A 13,232-nucleotide genomic window follows, 5' to 3' on the forward strand; every position below is an offset into this window, starting at 1 on the left:
TATGGTGCCTTGCAGATATTTCTATGAATACCCACTACAGAAATATCGTATATTGTATACAATGATTATACTGTAATGCATAAAGCATAGAATAAGAGACGGTATGGGAGGTTCTGCCGGAAAACTTGTCGGGGGATTAAAAAGAACAGTGAAAAAGTAGATGTTTGAGATTAAATATTTTTGAAGTAAATGGTCATTAATTCACAAGGTGTTGAAAAAGTTTGGAGAAAGTGAGTGTTTCTGGAAGAATCATTAATCAGAGGCCTTAGAGGCTAATGCAACAAGACAACTCAATTGTGCGTTGGATGTTAATGAACAAAATACAATTTCTGTTGATATCTGCTTCTAGGTAGCACTGTTCTGTGAATACTACGACAGAGATTAAATTGGAGAAGCTGTGCTGAGTTCAATAAGAGGCAGAACTAGAATTGTAGCTGTAAGGGATGTCACAGTATCCTGCCTAAATTGCACATTCGTTGTTTATTTTCTCGGACAGATGCACAATATTCGTAGCAGATACTGTCACTAAATGGGGTTGGCCACAAATTTAAAAGTTTTTAGTTTTTTTGTTTTAATCCCTATAGCTTCTTAAAAACCGATGTGAATGTTGTCAGTCACTGGAATATGCTGGTGCTATATATGCAATGGAAAATAAACACATACAAGATGCTCACACTCCATTCTGATGAGCACACTGTCAAGCTGAAGGATGACTAATAACATTGCTGCACACCAGTAATTCCAATATCATTAATTTCAGTAGAAAATTTGAGTTATAAATTAATATAGAATTAACACAGTAAACAAGCAAGCAGGACCTGTGATATGTGTACACGGTGATAATATAAACCCCGCTGAATAAACAAATCTGTAAATGAGAAATAAATACATAATACAATTTCCATACTCCAACAGACCTGAGATGGTAAAGGTGGCTGACTGAAAAAACAGAGGACCATTGGAAATTGGAACTCGATGTATTGTTTATTTAGCAAAGGAGAGGAGGAGGTATCAGTTCCGTTGCAATATACCACGTGAGAGGGGTGGTATAAGTGGTTCTATTGTGACATTAGACATGTCAAAAGTTTTTGATCGCATTGGCTCCTTTGCGGTTGAATGTAAGTTCGGGCTCTGTGTAAGGATGTGTTTGGATCTGATCTGCAAGTTGACAGGGCCCCCTTTGGGCCCGCATACCTATCTACGTGTCTCCAGGGTGACATCATTGGCAATATATCTGTCATTTATGCCGGGCTACTGTTTTAACAATTAAAAAAGGAAAAAGGCAGCAATGTTCACTGTATGTTTTTCTCTTTTGTGTCCCTTACCAATCCCCCTTGATGAACCAATATTTTAAGGAGAAATGTGCTGGCACATGATTGCTGTAGAACTGATCCTATTTTTTTTTTTTTTTGCAGGGGGGGGGAGTGTTTAATCTGGACATAACAAAGTCCTCAACTGTGATCATTTGATGTTAGTATGATAAGGATCACATCACACAGACTTTTATCCTGAGCTCAAGCTCCATTGTTCTTGTTGCTTTCTTGTATATACAGGCATAAAAATTGGGGTACAAGCGGACTTTACTTGTTGTAATCCTTTTCTACTTGTTGTTACTAATTCTTTGACATAGACTTTAATGGCACATGATTAAAAATTATATGTTATAGGGATCAGTGTTTCTGATATAGCGATTCTTGTAAAAAAAATAAATAAATAAAATAAACAGGAGACATTGTGTTGAAAAAGACTCAGCTGCTTTATTTCTTCATATTTAGTTATTAAGATCCTCCGTCATTTACTATTTGTTTCTTTGGTACAATCATGTTCATAAAGTTTGTCTTTAACATTGAAAAGGCTCATCATCACAAGGTATATATTTATATATACTGTATAAGTTCAGTATATAGTCCTGTGTCCCTAAAAAGCAGTTGGCACTGTTACAGTAGGTGATTTATACTGTATGTTACAGAGTCCAAGCTGAGTGCCACTTACTGACGACTTTGGTTCTAGCCGAATAACCCAACAGTTCAGTTTCTTTTTTTTTTTTTTTTTTATGTGTAGGATTGACTTTTTCCTTTGGTCTACTTGTACCTTAGATCATATATGTAGGCTTTACAGTTTCAAAAACATTTCTAGAACTTGTCGAGTTGCCTATCAAAAATACTTATAATCTCCTCCATTGGGCCATGTTGGGCCAATAGTATATAACCAATCACAGATTAGATTTTTGAACTTAGATGTTCATTGTTCACCTTTCAAACTCCAGCTTTCTGGACAAAATGCCCAAACGTCTGAGAAGATCATATCCAAAGTGTTCGTGATACTCCACAGCCTTATCAGTGATGTTCCTAATGAGCTGCCGTTTACTATATGGGTGGTGGATATGTTGTCGATTTTTTACTTTGGTGATGCCTGATCCTTATAATAGCCCTAGAACAAGGCTAGGATTAAGATGTGACTATGTATAATGTGATGGCCTACATATATGATTTTACATTTCATGGTGGCATAGAAAATGTAGGGGTAAATCTAAATTACAAATCATGTTTAACGTTAAGAAATTTTTAAACAAATATATAATTATTTTTATAACAGCAGAGTTGAGATTTTATAGGTTTAAAACCTCAAAGACATAATCTAAGTGACATCTTGGTGTCTTCTTAAGACAAGGTAAAACAATTGAAAGTAAACAAATGATCAACAAAAGATCTCATTCAGGTTTGGAAAGCTGCATCAGAATTGGGCTCCTTATGAGGACTTGCCGCCCCCAAATTGTCTGTAGTGGAAGAGACTCTTAGCATCCAGGTCTCCGGAATATTTCATAGCCTCAGCAAACAATTTGACCACCTAGAAAATATATGTAAAGTTCATGATAACAAATTACCAGGACCCAAAAAAAAACATAATTTAAAGTTACGTAGTCCATTGGGAATTCTGAATGTGCTATTTGGCTGACCTGACAGCATTAATACGCTGCATCTGAATTGTTAGCGGCACAGTAAGTTATATTGATTAAATGTTCATTTACTGGAGTGTGAGAGAAACATTTTATAGAGTTCCCATAATATGAGAAATGAATGGTTGATGTAGCAAAGTCTGGGGAAGTAAATGTTCAAATTAAATGAGAACAAGGAGTAGGTGAAATGTACAGCGCACTTTTACCCTTGTATAGCTGTCCACAATGTAATAGTGTTCATTTACAGACAAAATATAGTCAGGTCATATGCACTAAAAGCAAATGTATATTCATGTAAATCAAAGGCAGCTGCTATTGAATTATTAGATCTAACATGAAGCCTGTGGTTCAATGGCAGCTGAGTCAGATGGTTATAAAAGTAAGTATATAGTTATATAAGTAATTTATGCACCAAAACTAAATTTACACTCAAGATACTGGGACTAGCCCGATCACTAGAGATGAGCGAACCGCAAATCCGAACACTCTGAATATAAATTCCGGTACTGAAGAAGTTGGATGCAGCCCTAGGGAGTCCTGGAAAACATGGATATCCAAAACATGGATTTCATGTAATTTCTTCAGCATCTGGTAATCAAATGCAGAGTGTTTGGGTTCATGGTCCGCTCACCTCTACTGATCACACATCTGGTGTGATCTGCAGTACAAGGTTAAAGAGGAACCATGATGAAAATCATTTATATCATAGCATGTTTGATGAAAGGAGTCCTGCCTATGGGATCCCCACCTATTAGTCAAGGGGTGAACTATGGAGAAGCTAGCCATACCTGTCCTTTACTCTAGCATCTATAATCTAAAGCAGGGAGGTTCAGATGTTTCTATAATTCCCACAGGCTATGGAATGAGAGATGACGATAGGAATGAGAGCTGGAATGAAGAGGTGGAGATAGAAACCCTACTGATCTGACATGATAAAAATCTTCATGCTTGTCTTGCAATCTCTTTACACTTGAATGCTGCAGTACTTCACTGCTACGAAACTGTAATGTCAGAATAGGGCACTATGATGCTACAATTTTGAGTCATGATGTCACCATGGGGCATATAACAATGCAGAATTGTGATGTCACAAAGGGGCATTGTTATGTTGCAATCAGAAGGTGTGATACCACAATGGAGCTATTAACATTTGAATGGGAAAATGCTGCAGCACACAGTATAGCAATCGTAGAACAAGGGGTGGTAAACACTGAAGAGTCTGCAGCATGATTGGCAGGGGTGCCAGGAGCCTGACTCCCATTCACCTTTTAAATTTGATAGCCTAAACTGAGAATAGGTCATCAATAGTTAAAGCAAACATTACTCCATTTACAAGTCATTTAAAGTGACTGTACCACCAGGCCCAGGCTGAAGCACTGGAGGCGGGCCGACCCACCCGCAGTAGGAAGAAACCCCAGCCTTTCCACGACGTGACTCCATTAGAATCAAAGGAACCCTATCATAGAGGGGCTAGGGTTTCCTCCCACTAAGGGTGGGTCGGCCCGCCTCCAGTGCTTCAGCCTGGGCCTGGTGGTACAATCACTTTAAGGCTATGTTCACATTACTTAACAGACGGGCCATTCAGTGACCCGTGACATGTCAGTTCTTTGCGGCACCGCATGGGATCCCGGCCGGAGCGTATACGATATGCGCCCGCATCCTAATTCAGCAGACGTGAAGATCATTCGGCCGATACTGCAGTACAGGCCGGGATGATCTTCTCTGACACCGCCCGTTCTGTGACTCGGCCGGGTCACAGAATGGCCGCTGTCTTACGCTATGTAAACATGGCCTTACCCTGGGAGTTAAGTGTGCGATTGTTCAGATGAGAGCTATCCTATGTGTGTGGCGGCTTTACATTTATATGTCTGTATAAATAACTGGGACTCACCTGGAAGTTGGTGAGTAGAGCAACTCCACTGTCCACGGCGGTCCTCCTGATCATAAAGTTATCGCGCACATACTTTGTATTGCTGTTTGGCAAGTTAATGACCATATCAATGTTTCCTTCCTTGATCAACCTGTAAAAAGAACAGTATGATAAGCAAAAAAAAGTGAAAATTTAGCATTGACAAAATAAATAATAGCACAGGATCCAGTTGTATATCTAAAACAAATCTTGCCTTGAAATAAATAAATATACCAGTAAGGGCTTAAATACAGTACCTTAGCAGTGCAATGTCTCTTGATATAATGTGTAAGAAAAAAAATTCTGCATTGTGGGACCTACACAGAGTCATTTGCGGCATTTGTAAGTACGGCATGATTTTTGGAGCGGCCATAAATTATACTGTCTGCTACACACTACTGACTTCATTGACCCCATCACCTGCAAATGACAGCTGGACACAGACATACAATGTAAGGAAGTCAGGACTGCAAACACTCTGCAGGTATTGTTATATGCTTCACACATCATTAGGCTATGTTCACACTACGTATATGTCCGGCCGTAGTGCGAACCACAAATATACGTCCGTAGTTATGAGGTTGAAGCGTACCCTGGAAAGTATACGATATACGCCCGCACAGTGCACACTACGTATGAGCCTACGGTTGGATCGTATACGGTGCCGTGAAAAAAGAACAAGACCATTGTTTGCGGCCGGAACTGTTCCAACTCACGGCCGTGGATTTCAATGCGGCCCCGTACGGAATACTTTTTTCAGCCAAATCGAACTTGATTTTTGTATTAAAAGGTTCTGTGTGGTTTACTGGGCTGGGCGAAGATTTCCAAGTAAATGACCTGCTTCAGAGTGCTTTGAAACAAGCTATGGAAGCATAACTGTACTGCGGGCGTATGTTCGCAATTTACCCGCATGTCTATTTTTCACACGGCCGTAGTTTCAGCCGTAGTTTCAATCATTTTCATTATCTCTAACGAACTACGGCCGGACATATACGTAGTGTGAACATAGCCTTACACTACAAGTGATCACTGCCCCTTTATATGGAGCACAAGGTGTAATGGTAGTGTGAAACAATAAAGATTGAAGAATTGGTTACACACTCGTGAAATTGGAAACTTTAAAAACTTTTTTTTAATCTTTTCCTCACCAAGGATGGAAGGTAGTGCTGGAACATGGCAATTTATGGTGGAGCTGGACTGTGTGTGCACTATTATTATAAGCTGCAGGTGTTCTGCATACACACCTTATTTTTGATTTTCAATAGGTTTGGTGGGATTGGGGGGTGCTAATGGGACGGTGTGGGCACCACTTCAGGTATTGCATCAGACAGTAGGAAGCTTAGGGCCATATAGAGAATCGTCCCGTGTAATTGCAGGCAAAGATCGAAAAATAGTTTGTGCGTCGTTAATTGTTGATTTAGATCTGATCCTAAAATCATTGTTAATCGTTCACTAATCATTTTCATTATCTCTAATCAAAATTCATTAATTGTTTACTGTAATGCTGCATTTACACGGAACGATAATTGTGCAAATTCGCATGATAACGGTCGAATTCGAACGATAATCGTACGTGTAAACGCAGCGAACGATCAACGATTGATCTTTCAACAGGTTCTCAAATCGTCGTTGATCGTTCGCAAAAAATTCACAGATCGTTCCATGTGAACATTCGTTCGCCGATTTAACCAATGTGTGAGATAGGCTTTAAGCGATTGCAAAACGATCGCAAAACGAATTTCCGTATAATATATCGTACCGTCTAAATGCTGATCGTTATGAAAAAAAAACATTACTCCGACATCGTTAATCGTACGATTGGGCGAATTATCGTTCCGTGTAAACGTAGCATAATTCCAAATCATTCCTTCTTTTGCTGGGATCAGATGGCGTAAATGTTGGTAGTAAGTGATAATCAGAACTAACGATTATCGCTCTGTGTAACAATAAATTATCTCGCTTGCAATCAATTATCATTAACAGCTAATCGTTAAAAATCGCTAAGTCTAATAGGACTCTTAGAATCGTCCCTGAACCTACAGATAATTTTCCTCTTTAAGGCTATGTTCCCACTACGTATGAGACCGGCCGTTCCGTGACCCCGGCCGGAGCCACTCACTTCACTGTGTGAACTGACAGGTTTTCCTACGGCAGCAATTCATTGAATTGCGGCCGCAGAAAACTGACATGTCAGTTCTTTGTGGCGTTGCACGGGATCCTGGCCGGAGCGTATACGATGTGTATACGCTCTGGCCGAGATCCCATTGAGGCAGAGGCAGTGTTCCACTCCGCAGAAAGTATGGCCGTTGTTGCCGATGGCAATTTAATTCCTCCTTGCACAGTAGTAATATTTGGTAACTGTATGACTACTATTTTGTGGTATAATATACATATAAATATTCATATAAATATTCCACATGTCTGTCTGACATTTGGGTTAGAAAAGATTAATTACATATTACATATGTAATCAGAAATCAGCAATTATTAGGTGTCAGGGACATACTTGTTGATTGAGGGAGCGCTGGACTGTCCCTCCTGGGATGGCCAAGCAACAGCTGTAGCAGGAACATCATTTGCATTGAGCCAATCTGCAGTGGCCTCAGTAGCGTAGAGCTGAAAATAGGAAAGGAAATTGATGGAATATAAAATATAAAACAATAAATTAAATATCAAATATCAAATATTAAATTTAAATATGTTAGTATTTCAATAAACAAGAGATAAGTGTATTAGCTCAGATACATATAATATACAAACCTGTATGTCAGTCTGTCTATCTCGCTAAACAATACATGAATATACTCTACAAAAAACCTTGAAATGTTGCCCTATAGGCAATGAAGGTAGAACGTATTAAACAGATGCACATGTTTTATAGGCTAGAAAAGGAAAATCCTTCTCTACCTTGAATCCTTCCTCTTTGAGCTGCTGGGCAGTGCCAAGGAAGTGGGGACGGAAAGAATGCTACAATAAATAGAGAGAAAAATTAGTCTACAAATTATACTACCTGTTATGTTTAGATTATATAGCACACACATCATATAGAACAATGAAACATTTTAATCCAGCCACTATTTTATAAAGAAAAGCCTTGTCACATGTACATGGTTTTATTATAAATGTAACAAAATTACCTTTTATGGGGATGACATAAAAAAAATCTAAACACAATGTAAAGTGGCTAAATGGATAACTAAACTATGTGCCATAAGAATGTGTGGTGTATGAAAGGCTGACTTTGCAGACGACCCTTTAACAGTTACTCTTAAAACACTTCTTAAAAATAAACTGACAAAATAAATATTTACAAGTATTAATGTACAGCCCTAGCTGTATCCATGTTTTTGAAGCATTTTCTAGGCGGTCCCAGGGCGGTATTCTCCCTCCCTCCTTCAAATATAAGATTCTTAATTTTGGTCCTCCTGCTACAGATCTATAGAAAACTGGTGCTCTCCATATATCTAGGTTCATGGTTTTTTTCCCACTGCTAGTTGCTGTTTACACTATGAACATATTACAGAATAATTAAGTCTTATAATACTGACCTGGATTCCAATAAGAATTCCCTTTTGGGGCAGTTTGAAACCTGTAGAGATCATGGCCTTCAGGAAGGCAGAGTAGATGTTTTGTCCAAAGCAAGCCACCTGAATAGTGCAGAATGGAAAGGGGTTACACACAGCAAATGACAATGAATCTAAAAGTTTATATAACCCCAACCTCCAACTCTCATGCGCCAGTTCTTTGGGACATGATACCTCATACAGTCAGATGCACTTTATGGCCACATTCACATGCTGTAAGACAGTGGCCATTCTGTGACATGGCCGTGTCACAAAACAGCCACTGTCTGTGAAATTCAATCTGGCTGGTACTGCAGTATAAGCCAGATGAACTTCATTTCTTTTCAATTGGAATTGTGCCCACGTTCCAGTTAACCATTGCAGACAATGTAATCCTTCATCCCTCCCTGTGCGGAGTAACTAGGCATGAGGGCAGAGGGCACAGCAACATGTAGTCACGCTGCCTCTGCCCTCTTCCCAGCCACTCACACTTCAATAGCAGCCTGAGCGCTGGGCTTTTCATTAAATTTCCAACGCTCAGGCTGCTGATCAAGCATAAGTACCTGGGAAGAGGGTTGTCAATTAATTTGTTGCTCTGTAATGTTTGAGTTTATCCCTACATGTCTACATGTACATTCTCTATTGTAAATTGCTATGTATACAGTATTTTGACACAGTTTATTACCAGTGTATATGTTTTTCCAGAAACACAATCAGAGAAGTTTTTACAAAATGTTTTCTCATTTTATAATGAGGAAAGAGCAGTTTTAGTTGTTTGTCTTTTATTCTGCATCCTCTGACTTCTTACATCTCCCAAATCAAACTTCACTTTTATGTCTTTTAAGACAGTGAGTCTGCTACATCCCATGTTGGGATCATTCATCCCTTGGTTCGTTGCATATTGCTTTCATATTCACTGCTCCCTTTATCTAAGTCTAGAAGTCTAAAGTTACTTACTAGGATTATATGTGATAGAACTTAGTGCTTTACAGTTCTTTGCCGTTCATTCGGAATGCTTATTTGTTCAGATTTATTTCCTACTTTGAACTTTTATGTGTCTGAATTTCTCCAATACAGTAAAATCATCCCCAAAGGAAACTCAGATGGGACCTTTCTATGGCTTAAAAGAGCTATCCCATTACAAAAAATTGTCAGCTATCCCTTATTTCCTCCAATATCTATCACTTATGTAAATGTGAATGTTTTTTGTTTTTTTTTGTTTCTTATTTTTTTTTTGTTTTTTTTTTGTTGTTTTTAGAAGATAAGTGCATTTATAAGTGGACAATTTCAATTTTTGGCTTAAACATTGTACCCATTAGGGTTAAAATGGATAAATAATCCAATAACAATCCTGGCACTGGTCTATGAAACTAAATTTACCTCTCCAGTGGATGCCATCTCACAGCGCAGAATTGGATCAGCTCCTCTCAAGCGTGGCCAGGAGAACATTGGTGCCTGTATTGAGAGGAATGATTATTAGCATGGACACAGATCAGTATTACCCTCTAAATGTACAGTACCCCTCTTAGCTGCTTACCTTGATGCCAACATAATCGGCTGGGACGATGGGGCTCTCTAATGTTGGGAGAGGGCCCTCATCAATTTTCTCTCCAATCATGACTTTGGTGGCTACATCAATAAAGTCAAGCCCTAGGGTCTTGGACACAAACGGGAAGGAACGGGAGGCTCTAAGGTTGCATTCAATTACCTATAATGAAATAGTCCAAATTAACTGATGACAAATGCAGTTCATCTTGTGTAGTCACTCACTAAGGTACTGGTAAAGGTTTTGAGCAATAAGTTTTCTTAAAAAGCAGTACGGCCTTTAAATCTAATAATTTCCTGGTGGGTCAACATGTTCTGAGTATAATGATTCTATGATTGGTTCTGCGGAAAAAAATATGATCACTTTGGATCAATCTGCACCATTTGCTGTCGTCTAGAGTATCCAACCTATTTCATATATAATACTTGTGTTTCATAGAGGCTACCACAACCATTTGAGTCTGTAATTTTAGAGCTTCAGTGCTTACACTTCTCTGGGTAGTAAATGTATTTCCTAAAATAAAATGTATCCTTTATCTACTGCTGGAGTAGGAATTAAAGTCCGCAATTTCCTAGCCCCTCTAGACCGCTAATGGAACCTACTAACAATGTCAGAAATTGAACCTTCTTGAAAATGTTATTGTGACTTTCTGGAAACTAAAGCTTTATTAATATCAAATTGACTGTTTTGGCTGTTACATTGTATATTCCTCATAAGGACCAGTCCTAGGAAACATCTATAGATCTATAGGATTCCTTACGCTTATATTTCTAATTCTCATTCTACGGTTGTTGCACAGTAAGGTCGGGTTCACACTACGTATAACATCAGCCATTCTGTAACCCGGCCGAGTCACAGAATGGCCGGTGTTACTGAAGATCATCCCAGCCGGTACTGTAGTATTGGCCGGATGATCTTCATTTAGGGCCAATTCACCGCTGCACACAATGGGGTGTGCAGCTGGAACCGCACTCTGCATTGTGTGAACTGACATGTCTCTGTGGCCCTTATTAAATGAATAGCAGCCGCAGAAAACTGACATGTCAGTTTCTTGCTCGGTCGGATGGAATCCCGGCCGGAGCGTATACTGTGTGTATACGCTCCGGCTGGGATTCCATTCAATCAAATACAACTTGTTTTTCATAAATCACGTTCGTTGTTGTTTTATGTAAAACATACGTTCTGTGAACATAGCCTAACAGTGTAAATCAGACTTGTATGTAGGCATGTATGCTGCAGGTCAGAACGCCCTCAAAGGAATAGGTAGCATTTGTTTTATTTCCTTATGAGCTATCCTGCCCTTATCTACAGCTCTGATATAGAGCTGTCAGATTCCCTTTAAACACTTGAGACTTGTCATTGGCTTAGCTGAGTTACACTGCATAGAGGAAATAAGAGAAGATTCTCCTATAACACCTGACCCCAGGGGCAGCAAGACCACCAGTGGGACTTATATACATATACAAACTGTGTATATGTATATAACATAAACATGTTTTTTTATACTCTGTCACTTTAAACAGAACCTTTTACAGAAAACAAACAAGCACCTATAGGATTCTGATCGGTATCTAACACCAACGCACACAGTGACAGGTGACACGTTCCCTTTGTGACAGCACCCTGGTATTACTGTATTATATATTCTGATAGGGGCTCTTTTCTTATCAATGCCTTGTCAAGTTCCTCACAGAATTCTGATTGACAGATCAATAGTGTAGTGTCGGAGCGCCGAGAAGCTGGTATTATGCAGGCAGCCCACATACAGCTGTCTGCAGACACAGGAGGAGGAAGCAACATGGAACTAGATTGCTTTGTAAATTAAGATTATCTTAAAAGACTTCCAGATCTCACAAGTGAGTGTTTGAGAACTTGAATGTTACTTGGCTATCTAGCCTTAATAAATGAGTATTGTAATTATTCTTAATAAATAATGTCTGACTACCTGTAAAGATTGTCCCACAATTTACTGATTCCTCCCAAAACGTCAAAGGAAATATCTTTTTATCTTTTTTTTTTTTTTTTTTGACGCCAGTCACAATCTGATTGACAACTATTTAACTGCCAAAAAAAAAAATCCTCCTCTAATGAAATAATTTTCTATAAATACACAGTAATGCAGAAAGGCATTCGTCTGCGTACAGATGGCCCCCCGTCACACTAATTGTTACTGGTTTCTGATATTTAAATAAAGGATTGTGGATGGAGGCTTGTGAGCACATTTATTATACAGCTTTCATGTTTAGTCTTCATATAAGGGGCAACATTATCCAACACCAAGATCACCTATGTGTACGTGCATACAATCGCATTCTCTAATGGGCTATCACATCTTAGCTCACTCTCTGTTTTAGAACTGCTTTAGGAATACACAGTGTTTTGATGTGTTTACTTTATTTTACTATAAACTTTAAAGTTGATGGCAAATCCTGTAAACCATGTTTCTCTAATTCAATAGGTAGATGTGAGAGGACGGCACACTCTTGAGTGGTGGTGCCCATGGTAATGGTAATCCAGATAGGTAGTAGAAAGGACCTGGCACTCACCAAGTAGTTCTGCAAATTTATTACAGTGCAGTAGACATCAGGTACATTAAGGACGTGTTTTGGCAAAGTATGCCCTTCATCGGCATCCTTACTGTACCTGATGTCTACTGTACTGTAATAAATTAGCAGAACTACTTGGTGAGTGCTGGGTTCTTTTTGCCACCATTTCTTATTCAATAGACCCCCCCCCTAAGCCTGCAGTTTGGTGTAGAAAAGTTTCAAATTTTTTTGTGCGAGTTCCTGTTTGCGCCAAAAAAATCTCTTTTTGCTGGTTTAAATATAAAAGCATAAAAAAGTTATTGGGGCTTGGTGTGGGGTGGTCTAAACACTGCTGGATTTATTATAATATACGCACGAGCGTATACTGAAATGTACAGAAGCTCAGGAACTTGTACTGCTTTGTGAATCTTTACTTTGCTGAATATCCCAACTGCGTCACTTCTATCTTTGGCTTTACCTACAATACGGTCATGATTTCCATTCTTAGTGGAGCCATGGCTGGTTATGACGTAATCCTGGCAGATCACATTGACTTAGGCCTGATTCAAACATTTATAGTTCTACCCGTAGCCTTGGACACACAGCTACATCCGTAGCTGTCCAAATTTGCCCTTCATTCACCATAGGTGATTCTGCTGCACAATGGCTTGCTAATTTCTTTTGCAACATGGATCCCGTATGGATATGTGTATGCCTATACATATAAATCAAT

At 39.0% G+C, this 13,232-nt stretch overlaps 1 protein-coding gene across 1 annotated transcript in view; it reads right to left on the minus strand.

Moving 5' to 3' along the window:
* Nucleotides 1–1,732: 1,732 nt before the first annotated feature.
* CPS1 (carbamoyl-phosphate synthase 1) overlaps nt 1,733–13,232 on the minus strand; it is a 71,847-nt gene continuing 60,347 nt past the window's right edge. The window contains exons 32-38 of the mRNA XM_069983213.1: nt 9,966–10,136; nt 9,809–9,883; nt 8,414–8,512; nt 7,773–7,832; nt 7,372–7,481; nt 4,848–4,977; nt 1,733–2,847 (exon numbers count right to left, since the gene is read on the minus strand). Of these exons, the coding sequence (XP_069839314.1) occupies nt 2,749–2,847; nt 4,848–4,977; nt 7,372–7,481; nt 7,773–7,832; nt 8,414–8,512; nt 9,809–9,883; nt 9,966–10,136 (744 nt within the window). The 3' untranslated portion in view covers nt 1,733–2,748. The remainder of the gene's footprint in view (nt 2,848–4,847; nt 4,978–7,371; nt 7,482–7,772; nt 7,833–8,413; nt 8,513–9,808; nt 9,884–9,965; nt 10,137–13,232) is intronic.

The sequence above is a fragment of the Dendropsophus ebraccatus genome, chromosome 9 (genome assembly GCF_027789765.1).
Source record: "Dendropsophus ebraccatus isolate aDenEbr1 chromosome 9, aDenEbr1.pat, whole genome shotgun sequence".
In the NCBI taxonomy this organism is placed as follows: Eukaryota; Metazoa; Chordata; class Amphibia; order Anura; family Hylidae; genus Dendropsophus; species Dendropsophus ebraccatus.